We start from the raw sequence: 20,516 nt of genomic DNA on the forward strand, positions 1-20,516 counted from the left end.
CATGTGAGGTGAACCCTGAAAGAAACTAAGGATTCTAAGAATCAGAGGTAAGGAGAAATACCTTCTAGGCATGGGAGATAGTGCAAAGGAACCCACACAGGAATTTGGAACTGAGTTTAGAAAACAGCAAATAAGTTTGGTTGCAACATAGAGCGCATGAAGGGCAGGAATGGAAAGGTGGACTAGTGCCAGGCTGTGAAAAACGTTTGAAAACTGAAAAATTTTTATTTTGTCCTCGAAGCAACAGGTCCTTGAGCAGGGAACTGATTTATGTAGAACTACTTTGGCAGCTATGTGGAAGATGGATTGAAATAGGGAAATAGACTTGAGGCAATGAAACCAATTATGAAGTTCTTTTATTTCAGGTTTAGGACAGCTATTTATTTCCAACACACAAAAGAAATACTAAACACAAAAAGGTTGTCACAAGAATGCATTGACAGAAAAACTTAGAACAGAATACAGTTTCAATACAATATTCTCATGGGAGAAAAGTACTTATTGCAGTTTGCAGAACTGCTAAAAAAAATTTTGCTTTTTACCTCAACACTGCACTGTCCAAACAAGTTCCTTTGTCTTTATCTTCTGGTGAGCTGGGTCATGACTTGGGTTCATCTTCCTACTTGCTAGTAAGCTGCACAAGTACTGAAGTGGATGTAGGGCACAATTTTCACATTGCATTTTGACTTAGAAAACTACAAATTAACATTATCTAAATTTTATTGTATTTTCATTAATTTTGTTAAACATTCCCAATTACATTTTAATCTGACTCTTGCACACCAGAATGTTGCGGCAACGTGTGTGTTTGATACCTCTGGTGTTGACACTTATTGTGGGCCCCAGGTGCTTTGATCTCTCCAGTTCATAAGGTTTCCACCAAGGTGGACACTGTTTTTGTCTTTGTGTACTAAGTGCCTGGCCCATAGTAGGTACTTAATACATGTTTGTTGATTTATTTATTTATTTTTAACATTCACTTTTTTAAAATTTTGAATTCCAAATTTTCTCCTCTACAGTCCCTTCCTCTATCCACTGAGAAAGCAAGCACTATATCAGATTTGCATATGAAATAATGCAAAATATGTTTCCATATTAGCCATGTCGTAAAAAAAGCAAGAAAAATAAACTGAAAAAAATTATACTTCAATTTGCACACAGAATTCATCAGTTCTTTCTCTGGAGGTAGATAGCATTTTTCATCATAAGTCCTTCTGCATTATGAAGTAGCCATGTCGGTGGAGAGGACAGGTACATGAAAGATATTGTAAAGGTAGAATTGATGTAATTTGGCAGTTAATTTAATATTTGCAAGATAGCTTGAAAGATGATGGCACCTGGAAACTAGAAAGATGATGATACCTTCAGTGGATTATAGAAGAGTCTAGTGGAGGGCTGGGTTTGTGGAAGAAGCTAATTAATTTTGTTTTGGACATACTAAATTTGATGGACACACAGAAATGTCCAGCAAGTAGATGACAGTGAAAGATAGGAGTTCAGGAGAATGTCCAATATCTCTGCATCTCCATCACTTAGCACAATATCTCACACATAGTAGGAACTTACTAAATGCTTGTTGAATATAAATGAATAAGAGAAATGAGGGCTGGACATATAGATTGAGTCATTGTGTAGAGATAATTTAGAGGATCATATTTACTCTCCTCCTCCCACCCCCAGTCCTTAATTCCCCTTCTGATGTATACTCATGTAGAACTAGAAACACATTTGAATGGATTATCAACTAATCTGCCACAGCTGGTCCTATAGGGCTATGCGAAAAATGTAAAAGAAATAAAGAGTATACACAGAAACTTCTGGGAAAGATGTTTTTTCAGTGCTTCTCCCACAATTATCTGATTCCGCCCCTTTGAATCAAAAAATTGTCCCAATCAGGAAAGGGTGTCATTTTACACACGTACATGTATATTCTGTCCACTCAGTGAGAGCTGTATACTCTCTTTCTTTTATATCCTTCACACAGCCCCAGAGGACTGGCACAGTGCTAACGTCTGAATTTACATATTACTGACATAAGGACTTTGAGATTGGCTGGAAACCCTGATACCTAGAGCTATTTGGTGGCTATGAGACAACTGTATATTGCGTACTTGTGGCTTGGCTGATAGAAATGTAGATTTGGGTTTCTCACCGTAAGACAGAGGTGAGTCATTTCACACAAGAGATCCTATTTTTGCAATAGAGTTGGTCAAGACTAGACTTGTGGGACTGCCTGAGAAGACTCTCAGAGTTAGGTCACAGAAAGACCTCAGGGTCTCAACACTGTCACGTGCTTCTTGGAAGTTGGACTGCTAGACAAACCTTTGCTTATTGAAGGAGCTGATTGGAAGGCATGTCTGTAAACAATCATCTATTGTCTGAAAGTTGGAGATCCCTCAGAGTCCAGCCAAGGGAGTGTGCCCAGAAAAAAAAAAGCTCAGAAGATTCCAGGCTTAGGGGGATATTGCTTCTGCTGGAAGACTTTAACACTGCTCTGGTAGCTGCAGCCCCACCCAGCAAGGATGCAGAAGCCCAGAAGAGGAACAGCTTTTCCCATCAGTGAACCAGGAAACCTAAGGGAAACAAGGACATCAAGGCTCACGGTCAAGAGCTGTGAGTGGCCCTGGGCAGATGTGTTTCCTAATCATGAGCTTCCCTGCTATATATGGTTCTATAAGTTTGGGCCCATTCTCTACTCCAGTCCCACTCCCACCCTACTGGCTCTGCTTTTTGAGCATCGAGGTGATTCAGTGGATTCAGTCAGGACTGGAGTAAGGAAGGCTCATCTCCCTGAGTTCAAATCCAGCCTCAGACACTTACTAGATGTGTGACCCTGGGCAAATTACTGTTTGCCTCAGTTTTCTCATCTGTAAAATGAGTTGGAGAAGGAAATAGCAAACCACTCTGGTATCTTTGCCAAGAAAACCCCAGATGGGGTCACGAAGAGTCAGAAACGACTGAACAACAACAAAATGTTCTAGGAGGAATATGTTTTAACTTTTCCTGCTTTGCTTTCTGTTTAGTAAATGTTTCTGATTAAGAGTTATTGCGGTCATTTGACTGATTTCGTGTTCATCCCTTGTTGCCGAAGAAGACCACGCCATCAGAGAGATGATGACATGACCTGCACTTGACTTTGCTTTGAGTGAGGGAGGGCTGTGCAGGTCACCAGCCACACTTCTTCTCCAGAGCCATCTGAATCCAGTGACCTGATATTCCTCAGGATGACTGGAGATGGCCCAGGATGCACTGGGAGACCTTGGACCCTTAGGCCAAGGTCTTTACAGGCACTCACTTAGGGTGAAGCAACACCCATTCATTGAATAGGCCTGTTTAAGAAGTAGCCTGGGCATGGCCCCTTTAATGAAGTCAAGAAAAACAAAGACATCAGGCTGGGTGGGAAACAGCCACAGTTACTATTGATAATCACTCTAAAGTTAGAGGGGTCCAAGGGCCCTTGGCAGGGGCCCATTGGAGTCCCAATTTGAGAGTGCAATAAGTTTAAGGTTTGGCTGATTTACTAAATGTCAGGGCTACTATTACTTCTACCACCACTTCTACTACCACCACCACCACTACCACTACTACCACCATCACCACCACTACTACCACCACTACTACTACCTACTACCACTATTACTACTCCTACCACTATTACTACTCCTACTACTACTGCCACTACCACTACCACCACTACAAGCAACACCACCACCACCATCACTACTACTACTACTACTACTACTATTACTATTCTACCACCACCACCACTACTACTCCTACCACCACTATTGCCACTACTACTACAAAAGCTGTGAGTAGTAGGAGTGTATTCCCTACAACAGGATTACCTTGGACCCTGAGAGTAAGTTGGAGCAGCATGAATTCCCTCTCTGAAAATCCCCAACTTATCAGAGTGAAGACAGGTGAGTAAGCCAACTCCACGTGAGAAAAGAGAGAATTGGAGAGAACAGTGTGATCTCTACCAATGCTCCACATTAAAGGGTCAAGTTAAATCTTTATAAATTATCTGTTTCACACAGGGAATTGTGCTCAGCTCTGACAGATCCCGGTTCCACCCTTCCCCTTCCTCCCACCTGAGAATGTTCTTACCCCAGGTCCCTTTGATCCTTCCACAGCTCAGTGCAGATGATTCCCACATCTCTGTCATAGGGCTCTATCTACCATCTCCATGCCTTCACATTGGCTATCCCTCATGTCTAGAATACTCTTCCCCCTCACCTCCTTCTATCATGTCAAGAAATGAAGCCTTTCCTGATTCCCTTAACTGTTAGTGCCTTCTCTCCTGAGATACCTTGTATTTAACTACCTTATATGTATTTCTCACTTTTGTTTATTCTTTAAATTCTTGTACATATACTTATCTCTTTTATTAGACTATACACTCCTTGGGAGTAGAAATTGTTTCACTACTTGTATCTCTAGCATCTAACACAGTGCTTGGCATAGAAGAAATGTTTAATAAATGTTTGTTGATTGACTGGTTGGTTGATGGAGTTAACAGGAGAAGTAGATACAGAGTATGCGAATCCAGTTGAATTGAAACTCATGAGAGCAGAGATTATGTTCTCTAACTTTGTATCTCCACTTATTAAGCCTTGCCTGTAAGAAGCATGAAATCAGTCAATGAGCATCTACCAAGTGTCTGCCATGTGCCAAGCACTGTGCTAGATAGAGACTGAAGATACAAAGACAAAGATGCAACATTCACTTCCCTCAAGGAACTTACCTTGAATACTTGTTGGATTGGATTGGTTTACGAAGCAGATGAGGGAAGGCCCCTTCACCCAGAACTTGGAGTCCCTTACTTATCTAGGTTCTTTTCTTTTCTAAAAATTAATTTATTTTTACTTTTCAACATTCACTTCCACAAGATTTTGAGTTCCAAAATTTCTCCCCATCTCTCCCTTCCCCCCACCCCAAGACACTGTGCATTCTGATTTCTCCTTCCCTCAATCTTCCCTGCCTTCTATTACACCCCTCCCTTCTCTTATCATCATTTCCTCTATTTTCTTGTAGGACAAGACAGACCCATTGCCTGTATGTCTTATTTCCCAGTTGTGTGTAAAAACAATTTTTTTTGAATTTCCAATCCAATGGTTTATTCATTGATGAAAATGAGACTCAAAAAAAGCCAAAGCTTTTTACCCAATAAAACTTTGGACTTTTCTTTTTTTTTTCAATTAATGTATTTGTTTTCAGTTTTTTAAAATCACTTCCATAAGTCTTAGATTTTCTCCCCCTCTCTCCCCACTTCCTTCCTGAGATGGCATGCAATCTTATATGGGTTCTACACATACATTCTTATTAAACACATTTTCACATTAGTCATGTTGCACAGAAGAATTAAAATGAATGGGAGAAACCATGATAAATAACACAACAAAACAAAACATAACACAAGAGAAAATATTCTGCTTCATTCTGCATTCTGATTCCAAAGTTTTTTCTCTGGATGTGGATGGTATTTTGCCTCAAGAGTCCTTTGGGAATGTTTTAGGTCCTTGCATTGCTGTGAAGGGCTAAGTTTATCAGAAACAATCCTCACACACCCTGGCTGATACTGTGTACAATGTTTTCCTGGTTCTGCTCCTTTTGCTCAGCATCAGTTCATATAAATCTTTCCAGGTTTTTTTGAAGTCCTCCTGTTCATCATTTCTTATAGCACAATAGTATTCCATTACATTCATATACCACAACTTGTTCAGCCATTCCCCAATTGATAGGCATTCCCTTGATTTCCAGTTCTTGGCCACCACAGAGAGAGCTGCTAAAAATATTTTTGTATATGTGGGAGTAAAAACAATTTTTAACATTTGTTTTTAAAACTTTGAGTTCCAAATTCTCTCCCTTCCTCCCTCCTCACCCACACCCATTGAGAAGGCAAGCCATTGGCCATAGGCTTATCTAGACTCTTAGAAAAGTATTTCTCCACATCCTAAAATCAAAGAAGACCCAATTACAGAGCCCTCTCCCAACCTGCTGTTTTCCTCTTGTTGTTGACAGCTCTACTTTACCCTGGAGACAAACTCATGATGGAGAAAGGGAATGTTCTCAAGATCAGACAACCAGGAGGCTATTATGATGAAGTGAAAGAATTTCTGCCAACTACAGTCAAGTTCCATACAATAGAAGAATCAGTAGCTAAGAAGTATGTTCAGCTGGTTTCTAGCTTCTCCAACCTTGCCTCCACCTTACCTTACTAGCCAGTCATGGAACTGCTCTCAGACTCAGTTTCCTCATGTATAAAATGGGGAAAATAATAGCACCTATCCCACAGGGTTTTTGTGTGAGGATCACATGTGACACATGTAAAATGCCTTACAAACCTCAAAATATTACATAGATGTTCATTATTTTCCCCCTATGGCTCATTTGAGAGATATGGTCTATCTCTACATTGTGCTGCTGGAACTGTGGATCAGAATGTTTTCACCTTATACTGATACCCTAAGCCTGGGCTCCTCTTTCTTCAAAACTGAGGTCCCAAATAGCTGATCATGACTTAGTGGCAGGTCGAGGAAGGGCAGTCATGAATATGCTGGATCATGGTCCTGTGTCATGGGGAGGGAAGAATGTTCTCAAAAAGGCATGATGGCAACCCCTACCTCATCTCCCAACCCAGGGGAGAGGTCTGGGCTGCTGATCTTTTGATCAGAAAAATAGCAACCATCAGCCTCTCCTATTCATTTCTGTCTCAACAACTGGGATATACTTCTATGGAGAGGTGGTGTGCTTATGAAGCAGCTAGGACAGCTAAGAGGTGTGTAGCAGAGGAGTGTACTAGGGGCGATGTGTCATGATTTTCTTTTCTTTTTTTAAATTAATTTTATTTATTTTCAGTGTTCCACAATCACTACCATACAACTTAGATTATTATTTTTCCTTCCCTCCCTCCTCCCTCCCCGCTCCCTCCCCGAGACGGCATACAGTCTTATATAAGTTCTACACATACATTCCTATTAAATACACTTTCACTATAGTCAGGCTGTGTAGAAGAATTAAAATGAATGGGAGAAATCATCTAGCAAACCGGAACGCAATACACACACAAAAAAATGATCTGCTACATTCTGCGATTGAATTCCATAGATCTTTCTCTGGATGGGGAAGGCATTTTGCCTTAGAAGACCATTGGGAATTTTTTTTTTTAAATCCTTGCATTGCTACAAAGTTCCAAGTCTACCAGAAAACACTCTCACACACTGTGGTGGTTGCTGTACCATGTGTCCTGATTTTCAAAGAAGATATTGCCCTTAGGACAGTTCTGACCTTTCTCTCAGGAAGGCAGGGCCCAGCTTCACTTGAGAGCTAAAGCTTAGGTGGCAATCCTGGAGCATTCTGGGGGGCCCCCTTTTGTCTTTTTAGATGCAGCTCCCCTCTCCTACTCCCCACCCCCAGCTGTTGCTGGAGACTTGAATTTCCTCCTCTTTTAACCAGGAGTCTTTCTCTTACCCCTTCCAGGAAGTTACAGAAGCCAAAGAAGAAAATGAGCTTTGGAGAGTTTGAGGCTCTGACCAGGTCTGTATAGACTGTGGACAGACAGGTGGATCACAGAGGTTGTGTGTGTGTGTGTGTGTGTGTGTGTGTGTGTGTGTGTGTGTGTGTGTGTGTGTGTGTGTGTGTGTGTGTGTGCGCGTGTGTGTGAGATTGGGGGCAGGGGAGGGGGGGGGGGCGGAGATCCACAGCCTAAGAGTGGGACCAGGTGTCGATCCCCATCATAAATCTAGACACTTTGAAGAGACATTTTGTGAACAACTTCAAGCATTGTCCAGCTACCCCTTAGAATCCTGGAAGAAATGTCAAGGATAGGGGTAAGGGGGAGGTTAGAAATGGAAGTCAATATACAGTGTAAAGGGAGGGTAATTCAGAGGGAAGGCACTGAGGTCAGAGGGAGGGAGAGGACGGTGTCCAGTGTCCAGGAAAGACTTTTGGAAGAAAATGGGATTTGAGATGCTTAAAGGAAACCAAGGTAGCAAGGGAGGACTAGAGGCTGCTTTAGGGAGGAAAGGACAGGTCTCTTCTTCCATCCCTCTAATCTGAACATCCTCATAGGCTACTTTTTGGCACTGAAAGAAAGCAGACGTAGCTCCTGATATAAGCTAACACCCTTCCAGAAATCAGCATGGTAAGAAAGCACACTAGTCTGGAAGTCAAGACCCTTGGGTGCTAGTCACAGCTTCGCTATTCACTAACCAATTTTTATAAGGCAATGGGATACAATGGCTTTGGAATCAGTGGTCCTAGTTTCAAATTCTAATTCTGAGGCTGATTCCTATGAAATCTTGGGCAATTTACTTCATCTCCTAGAGGTCTTGTTTTCTTATCTGTAAAATAAGCAATTGGCCTCTGAAGGACTCTGTGGTTTTAGAACTACGATCCTCTCTAATCTGGGACAAATCACTCCTCCATTTGTGGGTTTCAGTCTCTTTATGAAATGTTGGTAGTCTCCAAGTTCCCTTCTAGTGGAAGGAAGCCTGTAAGGAAGCTCCACTCAGATACTTAGGGTTGAGACATTCAACTCCCTTCCTCCCCAAAGCCACTGGCTGTTAGCACCTCTGATGGACATGGGAGGAGGATAAGTGAGAGATGACATTTATATTTGTCACTTTAACTCCTTGTTGGTAAACCACGGTAAAAGCCTTGAAAAGCAGGCTGAAATTATTGACAGAAATTAATATTGGAGATTATTTGTCCATTCTAATGATCCAAGGCCTCCTCATCCTTGGTTACCATTAGATTATCTGAAGTTGGTTAGAGTTAAACTTGGGAATGGGGGGGGGCGGGCCTCCTGTCCACAGCCAGCAGCTGGGGAAGAGCCAGCGTCTGAAATCTACCTGCTACCCAAAACTGGGAGTTTGGGAGGCATTGGATAACCTTCTGTGGTCCTTGGCCCACAGGATACATCAAACCCATACCATTTGACATCCTTTATCCTTTCTCACTATCAACCATCTCCCTCCCCTTTCCTAGCTATGTGTTACACCCCATCTCCTAGGGCTTAGTAATGCTCCCTTTGTGAAAGGGACAGGCCAACAACTGTCTAGGCTCTCCTCCAGAAGTAGCTGTATTCCAGACAATCTGACAGGTCCAGGTCTCACAGTGATCAACATCTCCTCTTCCTCACCTCCTATCTCATTTCACTTCCTAGGAAACTCAGGCAAAGGAGCTCTTGTAAGATGTACAGTGGGGTTCGGGGCACCCACCCCAATTTCTTCTGGCCAGGACACCTCCTGGATAAACTGCTGCTATATCTCCCTAACAAGAAGTCGGAAAGGCAAATGGTTCTTTTCAGCCGGGTAGATAAGTTGCCTCATGCCTACGCAGCCACCTACCGTCCTGATCGCTTTTGGCCCATTTCAGATGCAGGCTATATAACCTATGGCAATTTTGATAGCCTTAAAAGATTCTGTTAACACAGGTTGGGTAGAGACTGGGAGACCCAATACAGCAGCAGTGTTGGTCCCAACTGTCCATTAGGCTACAGATCTATAGCTATCTGGACCCAAATCTAGTACAGACCTTCCCCCCACCTTCCTAAAGCTGATCACAGAACCAATAGATATTATAATGAGTATATAAGAAGCTAAATGACTAATAAAAATTATAAGACATTGGGCCAAAAACCCAGTCTTTAAAATCAAGCCTTGCTGTATCATATGACAAATCAACCACACCTTGACAAACCCAAAGATCCAAACTTTTGGAGTAAGAACTTAACATCTGACAACAATTGCTGGGAAAACTGGAAAGCAGTTTGATAGAAAGTGTGCATAGACCAGCATCTCACATCATGTACCCAGGTAAAGTCAAAATGAATAAATGGTTTAATCATAAAGCAAATTAGGGGAGCATGCAAAAATATACCTGTCAGATCTACGGATAAGGGAAGAGTTTGTGACCAAATAAGAGACAGAGAGGATTATGGGAAGCCAAGGGGAAAATTGGGTTACATGAAATTAAAAACATTTTGCATAATAAAACGAATGTAGTCAAAATTAGAAGGAAAGTCGGCAATTGAGGAAAAAATCTTTACAGCAAGTTTCTCTAATAAAAGCCTCATTTCTCAAATATATAGGGAATTGAGCCAAATTTATAAAAATAAGAGCCACATTCCAATTAACAGATGGTCAAAGGATAGGGAGAGGCAATTTTCTTTTTTCTTTTTTTTAAAATTTAATTAATTTATTTGTTTTCAGTTTTCAACAATCACTTCCATAAGTTTTAAATTTTCTCCCCCTCCCTTCCCCAGTCTTATGTGGGTTCTACACTTATATTTTTATTAAACACATTTTCACATTAGTCATGTTGCATAGAAGAATTAAAATGAATGGGAGAAACCATGAGAAATAACAAAACAAAACACAAGAGAAAATATTCTGCTTCATTCTGCGTTCTGATTCCAACATTCTTTCTCTGGATGGGGATGGCATTTTGCCTCAAGAGTCCTTTGGGAATGCTTTAGGTTCTTGCATTGCTGTGAAGGGCTAAGTCTACCAGAAACGAATCTAACTGCAGTTGAGCTTAGGAGACAGGTAAATAGGGAAATATCTCTTTACAGCAAGTTTCTCTTGCATCGAAGATATATAAACTGATTCAAATTTATTGACTAAGAATCATTCCACAATTGAAAAATTGTTGAAAGATATGAACAAAATAGTTTTTCAAAAGAAGTAATACAAGCTCTTAAGTACAATATATGATACTTCAAATCACTAATAATTAGATAAATGCAAATTAAAGTAAATCTGAGATTCTACCTCATACCTATCAGATTCACAAAGTTGGGGAAAAAAAGGAAAATTACAATGTTGAAGGGGCTATAAGAAAACTAGGTACACTAGTTTTGTGAATTGGTCCCACCCCTCCGGAAAGCAATTTGGAACTCTGTCCAGAAAGTAACCAAAATGCCCATACCCTTTGATGCAGCTTTAGCACTACTAGGCTGCCCCAAAGAGATCAAAGAGGAACAGGGTCTACAAATAAAAAAAATTTATAATGGCTTTTTTCACAATATAAAAAAACCTAAGCACCATAAAATTAGATACCTAAGGCACCTAGGCTACCCTCATGTTAAGGAATGAATATAATAATAATATATTAATATAATTAACATTTACATAGTACTGAGATACTATACTATTATTACCTTATTTGATTCTCACAACAGTCCTCGAAAGCGGATGCTATTATTATCCTCATTTTCAGATGAGGAAACTGAGGCAAGCAGAGGTGAAGTGACTTCCCTAACAGTGTTACCCAGCTAGTAAGTATCTGAGGCTGGATTGGAACTTAGGTCTTCCAGGCATTCTATCCCCTGGACCACCTAGCTGTCCCCAGAATATAGATGAATGTAATTCAGTTTTATTATGCCATGAAGAAATGACAAAACAGTTTTAGAGGAAAAAGAGATTTCTGCGCAGTGATGCGAAGTGAAACAATGTATACAATGATATGACAGAGAAAAGCAACATGTTGCGACACGTTAGAGCTCTGAGGGATGTAATGACGTATCACGAGACCTGAAGACGAAAGAGGAGCAGGTCACCTACCTCCTACCTGAGAAGGGATAGATCTAAATCTAGAATGGGACACGGTCAGTGGCGGGGTTTGTTTTGTTGGACCATCCACATTTATTAGGAGGGTTTTTTTTTTTTATTGTTTTATGGTGCAGTCGGGGCTAATGGGAGGGCGAGATAATAAATGAATGAATAAAAGAATTATTTCTTAGCACTAGCACAGTGCTCTGCACCCAGCAGAAACTAACAAATGTTGGCTGAATACATGAATTGTCATTGCAACATCCGAATTTACTGCAATCTAGTAGGAATTAAATATTTCTTAACGGTTATTGCAATCTATTGCATCTCTGCAACTAGTACAGAGCGGGGTATATACTACATATAGGTTTAAAATAGACTGTTGGAAAATGAAAGGAACCAAAAACCCTTTACATATATCCACGTGGGTGACTCAGCTCTTCCAGTTTGGGTTCATCCCAACCGCTAGGGGGAGGACGACTGTAGAGAAGAGGAACTGGCGGAAGTGCTCCCAGACTCGTCCGGCTCTTGGGAATGACTTCAACTTCTGGCGGAAGGAAGTACCTTCTTATCAGGTCCTGGAAGTTTACAAATTACAACATAAAGTTTTAAATAAGGAACCCGTGCTCTTTCCTAAGGACTCTGACCGTATTCTGGTAAGTGATAAGATTGATAGAGTCTCTGTCTTTCAGAATTTTGTTTTTCTTCATAACTTGACCCAGCTAGATTGCGCGGGAGCGGCGGCCGTCTCCTTTCCCCTTATAGGACTCGGACGTAAAGTCCCATCAGCCCCTGTGTTACGTCTTTCCTTCTTTCTCTCTCTCTTTCTGTAGGCGCTTCCAGAGGAGAGGTGGCTCTCCTCTCGCCGGTAAGTTACAATCCGTCACCATCCTCGCCCCGTCGGCGGCCCCGGGGGTCACCCATCTCGGGAAGCAGCAGCCGGTGGGTCCTGGAGGGGGACGAGCCGGGCGCCGTTTGGGGAAGGAGGCGCCCAGACCGTCCGGGCCCCAAAGGCCCAGGCCTCGCCGCCTGTGGAGGCCGCCCCTTCCTCCCAGCCCTAGCGCCCGTGGACCTCCTCGGATCGCATCTGGAGAGCTCCCCGTGCTCTTCCAGCTTCGGCTACGGGAGGGAGAGTGAGGCCGCAGAGGACACCCATTCCGCTCCTAGCGCGGCCCGTGGCTGGCGAGCGGAAGAAAATCTGCGACAAACGGCGGGGACCAGGCCCGGGGCGGGGGTGCCCCCGCGGCCGCTCACCGCCGAGCTTTTGTCTTACAGGCGCCATGCCCGCCCTCAGGCCCCTGGTGAAGCCCAAGATCGTCAAGAAGAGGACGAAGAAGTTCATCCGGCACCAGTCCGACAGATATGTCAAGATCAAGGTACGCGCGTCGCCTTTATGAGGCGCCTGCTGGATGCGCGGGGTCGGAGGGGTCCGCCTCGGGTCCAAGGCCACGCGCAGCGCTAGGGAGGCTGGGAAGCCGGAACGGGGGCGGGGGGGTCCTCGTGGAGCAGCCCCCCCCCTTGGGAGATGCGACTTCCATAGGGTCAGAGGAGTAGAGCTGGACCGGAACCCCGGTGTCGTGGCTGTTGTCGTCCGGTGCTGGTCCGGCGTGCCGAACACGGTGTGTGTGAGACAGAAATGGGGCCTGGACCGAGGGCTGCTCAGCGCGGGGACGCTCTTTGGGTGGACAGCCTGATTCCTTAGGTCCGATGGTGGTTTCTTTTGGAATAACGTCATTTTTTCCCAGTTCCGCGTAAAGAACAACTGGGTAACATCCCTTCTGTAAGACTTGTCGTGCCCTTCTGCCCCTCCGTGAGAGAGGCTGTCCTGTAAAACGTGGTTAGTCTTGCTGTGAAAGAGAGTAGGTAAAAACCCTAAAAAAGTGAAGACGGGCGCGCTCCGGCGGCAGCGGGTCTGTCTGTCCGGCAGCCGGTCTGTCCGGCTCCTCGGCAGGCCTTGCGGGGCTGCAGAGCCGGGTGTCCACAGCTGGTAGTGTGCGTGTTCTTCAGGCCTGCCCCCTTCGCTCGGCATCATGTAAGTCTCGCCAGGCCTCTCTGAAACCATCCGTGCTGCTCCTCGTAGTATTAATAGTACGCTGGCATTCCGTTACAGTCACAGACCGCAGCTTGGGTCGCCAGGCCTCAGTTGGTGGGCATCCCTAGGATTTCACATCGTTGGCCACAACGGAAAGCTGCTGTGAATATTGTTGTGCAGATCAGTTCTCCCCCCCCCCCTTTTTTTTTAATCCTTGGGGATACAGACCTAGTAGTGGTGGTGCTGTATCAGAGCTCTTTGGGCATAGTTCCAAATTGCTCTACAGAACGTTTGGATCAGTTCACAACTCCAGCCATGTGTTAGGGTCCCAGTTTTCCCAGATCCTCTCCAACATTTGTTATTTTCCTTTTCTGTCTTTAGCCAATCTGATAGGCAGTGAGGTGGTATGTCCCAGGTGTTTTAATTTGCATTTTTCTGATCTATAGTGATTTAAATGAGCATGTTTTCATATGATTATAGCTAACTCTGATTTCTTTGAAAACTGCCTGTTCCTATCCTTTGACAATTTATCACTTGGGGAATAACTTATATTCTTATAAATTTAACTTAGTTCTTTATATGTTTGGGAAGTAAGACCCTTATCAGAGATATTGTAAAAAGAAAAAATGCCCACCTTTCTGTTTTCCTCCTAATCTTTGTTGCACTGAATTTGTTTATGCAGAACTTTAACATTTTGCATCTTATAATGCTCTCAATCTCTTGTTTGGTCCCAAGTTATTCTCTTTTCCATAGATTTAATGGATAATTTATTCCATGTTCCCTTAAATTGCTCATGTCCAAATCATGTACCCATTTTGAACTTAGGTTGGTATATGGTATAAGATCTTGGTCTCTGCCTACTTTCTGCCATACTATTTTCTAGTTTTCCCGGCAGTTTTTGTCAGATAGTGAGTTCTTGTCCCAAAAGCTTGGGTCTTTGGGATGATCAAACAGTAGAATACTTTGGTCACCTAATCAATCTATTCTACTAATCCACCACTCTTATTTATTTCTTACCGAGTACAGGATTGTTTTTATGATTGAACACTTTGTAATGCAATTTGAGATCTGGTATGTCGAGGTCATCTTCACATTTTTTTTTCCATCAGTTCCCTTGATATTCTTTATCTTTTGTTCTTCCAGATGAATTTTGTTATTATTTTGTTTCTATCTTTATTTTTTTTGGTAGTTTTGATTAACATGGCACTAAAAAGTAGTTAGGTAGAATTGTCATTTTTATCATATTGGACGGGCTTACCCATGAACAATTGATATTTTTCCAGTTGTTTAGATATGACTTTATTTGTGTGAAAAGTATTATTTAATTATATTCCTATAGTTCCTGGGTTTGTCTTGGCAGATAGGCTTCAGGGAGGCATTTCTTAGCAGAGTATAATGGCAGGAGCATGAGATGGGAGGACCTGGGTTCTACTCCCATATTCTGCCACTTAGTTTCCTCATCTGTAAAATAGGGAGATTGGACTGGATAGCTTCTAGGTTACTTCCTGCTCTAAAAATGCATGTTTCTTTTGTTTCTTGAAGTCCCTAAAATATTGTGCCCTTTCAAAAAAAGTTGTTTATTGAATGAATGAGCACTTTGTGTCAGGCACCAGAGATGAAGAGAAACTCTTCCTTGCTTCTAGTTTGTATTTTTATAGGGAGATACAAAACACAGGGGACTGGAGGCAAAGGAATGAAATTTTGTTCTGGGGTTGTGCCTGAGGTCTGGGGGCAGTTACATGGTTACACTTACTCCTATAGTGTGGTTTTGATGCTAGCATTTCAACAGATAGAGATGGAAAGTGGGCAGGCAGGCTAGGTATGTGTCTTCTTGGAGGTCAGGCTCTGGTTTTCCTGGTGGATGGCAGAATGGGGCATGAAGTATGCTTTGGGGCTGGGTGGTTAGGTGAGTATTCATTTACCTGCTAATGAGGCTATACCAGCCCCAGGGTGTTGAGGCTTGGTCTGGGTGATGGGGTAGAAAAGCAGTCGTGGGAGGCTGTGATACCCTGAGTTTGGGGTCACATGTTGATTCCTACCCCTTTTTTTTTTTTAATCACAGAGAAACTGGCGTAAACCAAGAGGCATTGACAACAGGGTGCGAAGACGATTCAAGGGCCAGATCTTGATGCCAAATATTGGTTATGGAAGCAATAAGAAGACAAAACACATGCTACCAAGTGGATTCAGGAAGTTTTTGGTGCACAATGTCAAAGAGCTAGAAGTGCTTCTGATGTGCAACAAGTAAGCTGATATGAACATCAATACCTTCCTGCTCTTGAAATATTGTGGCTGTTGTGCTTGGCTCTCCATAGGTTTCCTAACCTGTAGCTTAGTGTTTGCCAGATTGCTTATGAAACTATTTTGTGTGCTATGACTAGGAGTCTGTGAGACTTTGATAGCTTTCCCTTTTACATATGAAACTGTTAAAAATGTATACCTCTATGTTAAGGTATTCAGGGCCTTATCTGACTGATCCCTTTTCTTGTGGTTTGAAATGGGGTAAATGTGACTTAGTGAAAGTTTTGTAGTTATTTAGAAGGAGAATAGGGTCTTCTGACTTCCTGGGAATGAAGGCAACCTGACTATATTTTGTAATTTGGTGGTACAACCAATTTTACAATCACCCTGGCTTGAAACTTTGGCAGTTATCAGCCTGCTGGTCATGGCTATTTGTTTGTACCCTCTCCTCCAATTCATTTTTCATGGTGCCAAACCAGTCCTTGTCTGTGCCAGTACTCATTTCAGTGTGTTACTTCAGGGATCCAAAACCTTCCATTTACTTACCTTAAATGCTTACCCTGGGGGTATGTGTTAGGGAGTTGAGACAAGGCAACTGCAACAGGGCAGGAGGTGGTCTCATATGCACGATATCTTGGACTTTAAATATCTTGAAGAACAGATAGCTTCCTGAGCTCTTCAGAAGGTTGTAATAAATACGGGCTTTCCGGGAAATAGCAGCTAAAGCCATTTAAATTAAAAGCCCATTTCCTTGGGCTTTTCCTGTCTCTTAATTAAACCAGTTGTATTTCCTCCAGTGATATTTTATGAGGTAATCTTTGTTTAAAACAATGCTTATCTCCGGGATTGGCCCCTAGCAGGTGCTTGATAACAGTGCTCACCTCTCTACTGAGGGCTCGGTGACCTGGCTTGTTTTCAATCTGCTTGTTTGATCTTTTCACAGATCTTACTGTGCTGAGATTGCCCACAACGTTTCCTCTAAGAATCGCAAAGTGATTGTTGAGAGGGCGGCTCAGCTAGCCATCAAGATCACCAATCCAAATGCTCGACTGAGGAGCGAAGAAAATGAGTAAAAAGCTTGGCATGTTTCTTTTGTGTTAAATAAACCTTGAAATCACCATCTGGTTTTGTTTTTGTGGAGGTTTAAGTCATTATTTGGAACTTGTATCGCTGTTTAGGGGTTAGGAATGCTTCTCCTTTTCCTTGTTTTTATAAAAGAAGACCAGGAGAAATCTGGTTCCACTTTATACTACCTGGCCTTTTTCTACTAGATCATACTTACATCTGCAGAGAGGTTCCCTTTCTCCTAGGTTTGGTGCAAAGTTGCTCATTATCTCCAACCCTCTTTTTCCACAAGTACCTTCTTTGATCATTACTCACAAAGGTAAAGAGGGTGGATCAAGTTAGGCAGTACATTTCTTAACTTTGGGGGCTTGTTATTAGTACCTTTTGATGGATGAGTTTGGAGAGAAACTGCAGTGGAAGCAGGTGTTTTACCTTTTATTCATTGTCTTTGTCAAACAATAGAAACCCAACACCCCAAATTATGTGAATATTAAACTAGCAGAATGGGCCTCAGAGAAAGGCATCCTTGACCCTTGTGGTTTGACAAGCCTTGTGTGGCTTGGAGTACAGTCTTGTAGATATAAAGCTAGTCACAGAAACTGAAGCTAAGGATCCTGTTCTGAGGTGATAAATAACATTCCTGCAAACAGCTGCTTAACATTGCAGGCTAGAAGGGAGCACTGGGGCACTAATTGTGATGACTTCAGGTGCTTCCAGATGATACACACAGGGAAACACTTCCCAGGATCCCAGGGCCAGTAGCAGGCAGGATTCAATCCCCAGTCTGGCCGCAGTGTGCAAATACTGGAGTCTGGGAGTTTTGAGTATAGATAGTCTACTTCCTCCCTATCTCCTTAGAACTCCAAATCCTTAAATACTGCCTTAAATTTGCTAACTAATATCATTTATATAATAATACTTGTTCTATTTAGGCTCAGGAGACCAGTCCCTTAAGTAAGGAAATCACCTTTGAAGAGAACTATTCCCTACCTAGGGTTGGGAGGGAGTGATTTCATGGACAGATTCCAAAATTGTTTTCCTCCCTTTTGTCTCCCTCATCAAAATAAATACTCTTGTACTCAGCCATCCATGGAATCAGTACTGTCAGAGTCTAGAGGAAGAATAGGTGAAGAGAACAGGTTTTTAAAACCAATTCATACTTGATAGTAAATGATTGACAAGGACCTAACTTTACCAGAGGTGTATTTAATTTTTTAAAGAATGCTATATTTACCCAATTGAGTAATTCATTAAACTAAAAAATTTCAAGCCATAAAGGCAAAGTATTGGAAGGGAGTCTATCTCCCTTCAGGGAAGTTCCCTTAAGTTAGCAATCTTGCTTTTTTCACAGTGTCTTCCCAGATATCCACTGAGTCTCTAAAAGTGGAACATGGGGACATTTCAGACAATGTGCAACATAGAAACTCTAAAAACCCTCATTTTTACATAAAGACAAAAACCTTTCAGAAGTGTATTTTCTCCCTAGTGATTCAGCTTAATAGTCGCAGACATGTCCTTGAACTGAAAGGGCTTAGTTATTCCCTGGCATTCTGCTCGACCCTTCAGCTCTGGCCTCTGTGCCATCACGGTGGGGTCTCTGGAGAAAGAATTGGGATAGCACCATTCTGGGCACAGCTCCCCAATGGAGGCCAAAACAAGATAAGTGGGTGTGCCTTAAATTGTAGCAGGTGATGCTCTTTAGGAATCAGTTCCACTAATAGAGGGTTTATAATTGACCAGAAAAGCAGAGGCCGTTAACTTAGATCCATTGACTCTGGAGCGTATAAGGAAGCTGAGTCCTTCTGAATGCTTTCAAAGAGAGCTGCCATTTCAGGGTTGGATCTGATCTGGGAAGAGAATTCCGCCATCACTGGGCTTTTTTCCACCTCCGGTATGGTCAGTAAGGCAGCTACAGCTCTCATAGCCGAGCGCTTAAGTTCATCTTGCTTTTCAAATTCTTGTTTGACTGAACCAGCTTTTACCTAAAATGGGAAATAAGAAACTCAACACAAAAGGGATTGCCAGTGAACTGATTTCTCATTTTGAGAACTAGTCAGCTGCTGACTAGCTCTGTAGCTTCCGTCTTCTCTGGGCCTTGGTTTGCTCCTATAACCTGAAAGGGATGGATGTCTTCTAATGTATACTTGTGATGTTCTGAGCTCTCCATGGCAGTGGAGAGGTTCACAGGGTACATGATAAATGAAAAAAGCTAGAGACAAAAGTGGGTAATATGAATGGTGAAATACTGTTTTGTACTTAGGAAATGAGTAAGGAATTCAAAGGAATGGGGAATGATTTGTATGAACTAATGCAAAATCAAGAGTACAAAAAACCCAATGATTTATAACAACTTTTTAAAATACTAAAAATGTTGAAAAAACACTAGTGGAGAGATGAGGAAACATGAGGCCTACCTAGTACGGAACATTGTATTTGTCATCAGACAGCATGTTCCATAAGAGATTTTGGTGGCTCCATCACAAGAAAGAAGGATTAGTGGAAAATGACTGATACTAAGCCAAAGGGGTCAATGAAACTTAGCTTTTAGGAAGGTTGTAGAGAAAATGCCAGCCTGAGAATCAAAACAGGTAATAACCAGTCCACTAAAAGGCAAGATGGACCATGAGGAAATTCTCTATTGGCACTAGTCAGCTCAAATAAAGAACAGTGAATAAAGTGCGTGGCATTAACTATCATTTGTGAAGTGCCTTCAGGTTTGCAAAGTACTTCATGTATATTATTAGCACTAGCCTTGGAGTGAGGAAGACTCAAGTTCATATCTAGCCTCAAGACACTAACTGTGTGACCCTGAGCAAGTTATTTAACCCTTGTCTGCCTCAGTTTCCCCAACTGTAATAGTACCTACCTCCCAGGGTTGTGAGGATCAGATGAGATACTATTTGTAAAGCACTTAAGTGCAGTGCCCAGCATAGTAGGGGCTATATAAGTGTTTATTCCTTTCTCTTCCCCTTAGGGCTCATAACATCCCTGTGAGGTGGGTGCTACTCTCCCCAAGAAAAAACAGGCCCCAACATGTTAAGTGACCTGCCCCCAGATAATGACATAGTAGATGCAGCTTCTGCAACCGGCATCTTTTTTAAAAATTAATTAATTTGTTTTCAGTACTCTACAATCACTTCCATGTATCTTAAGACTTTTTCTCCCTCCCCAAGATGGTGTGCAATCTTATATAGGTTCTACATATACATTCTTATTAAATACATTTTCACTTTAGTCATGTACAACTGGTGGTACCTTAAGGCAGGATTTAAACCCAGGTCTTAGAACCAAGTCCAACAAACTACCCACTAAGTCACAAGGACCTTCATTTCACAAAATCCCAGAATAACAGCTCTCCCTGTTAAGCTTGAAGTTTAAGACAAAAAGCAAATCCTATCTCATACAATGGATAACAAAACTTGGAGGCTGTCCATCATTCCTCCTCTATGGCCCTCCACAATCTAGTCACTGCCCACTCTGGAATCACTGAGGCATAACAGAAGACTGATCTTAAAGCCTCTAAGACCAGAAAGTGCAGAGAAGTACGTAGTCTATCTTGGAAGGAGGTCCTTCATCTGTTGAGCATCCTATGCCAATGAAATCTCAAGTCCATTCCCTGA

The 20,516-nt window shown here is 42.3% G+C and overlaps 3 protein-coding genes and 1 non-coding gene across 10 annotated transcripts in view; 3 read left to right on the forward strand and 1 right to left on the reverse strand.

The window, feature by feature from the left end:
- EFCAB12 (EF-hand calcium binding domain 12) overlaps positions 1-9,662 on the forward strand; it is a 32,880-nt gene extending 23,218 nt beyond the window's left edge. For 6 of the 7 annotated variants that reach the window (XM_072598424.1, XM_072598430.1, XM_072598426.1 and 3 more), the window contains 3 exons: positions 6,025-6,169; positions 7,483-7,539; positions 9,170-9,662. In XM_072598424.1, coding sequence (XP_072454525.1) covers positions 6,025-6,169; positions 7,483-7,539; positions 9,170-9,434 — 467 coding nt within the window. In that variant the 3' untranslated portion in view covers positions 9,435-9,662. Of the gene's footprint in view, positions 1-6,024; positions 6,170-7,482; positions 7,540-8,073; positions 8,723-9,169 lie in introns of those variants that run through there. The other variant, XM_072598428.1, reaches the window with a different exon arrangement.
- A 2,622-nt stretch (positions 9,663-12,284) lies between these two features.
- On the forward strand, positions 12,285-16,951 carry RPL32 (ribosomal protein L32). The gene is made up of 4 exons (XM_072598431.1): positions 12,285-12,426; positions 12,834-12,934; positions 15,653-15,834; positions 16,775-16,951. Exons 2-4 carry the CDS (start codon positions 12,839-12,841, stop codon positions 16,902-16,904), a joined length of 408 nt encoding a protein of 135 aa, XP_072454532.1. The 5' UTR covers positions 12,285-12,426; positions 12,834-12,838; the 3' UTR covers positions 16,905-16,951.
- LOC140497921 (small nucleolar RNA SNORA7) lies at positions 12,628-12,767 on the forward strand. The gene has a single exon (XR_011964924.1). It is a non-coding gene; the product is annotated as a small nucleolar RNA SNORA7 (small nucleolar RNA).
- The window catches only part of CAND2 (cullin associated and neddylation dissociated 2 (putative)), a 50,276-nt gene continuing 45,447 nt past the window's right edge, over positions 15,688-20,516 (reverse strand). Inside the window, exon 15 of the mRNA XM_072598423.1 lies at positions 15,688-18,878. Coding sequence (XP_072454524.1) covers positions 18,651-18,878 — 228 coding nt within the window. The 3' untranslated portion in view covers positions 15,688-18,650. The remainder of the gene's footprint in view (positions 18,879-20,516) is intronic.

This window comes from Notamacropus eugenii, chromosome 3, assembly GCF_028372415.1.
Source record: "Notamacropus eugenii isolate mMacEug1 chromosome 3, mMacEug1.pri_v2, whole genome shotgun sequence".
NCBI classification, from domain to species: Eukaryota; Metazoa; Chordata; class Mammalia; order Diprotodontia; family Macropodidae; genus Notamacropus; species Notamacropus eugenii.

Excerpts from the sequence above, each read along its gene's own strand:
- RPL32 (XM_072598431.1), top strand. The coding sequence starts at position 12,839 with ATGCCCGCCCTCAGGCCCCTGGTGAAGCCCAAGATCGTCAAGAAGAGG. Across the intron at positions 12,935-15,652 it reads ACAGATATGTCAAGATCAAG|AGAAACTGGCGTAAACCAAG; the intron begins GTACGCGCGTCG and ends TTTTAATCACAG. Across the intron at positions 15,835-16,774 it reads GTGCTTCTGATGTGCAACAA|ATCTTACTGTGCTGAGATTG; the intron begins GTAAGCTGATAT and ends ATCTTTTCACAG.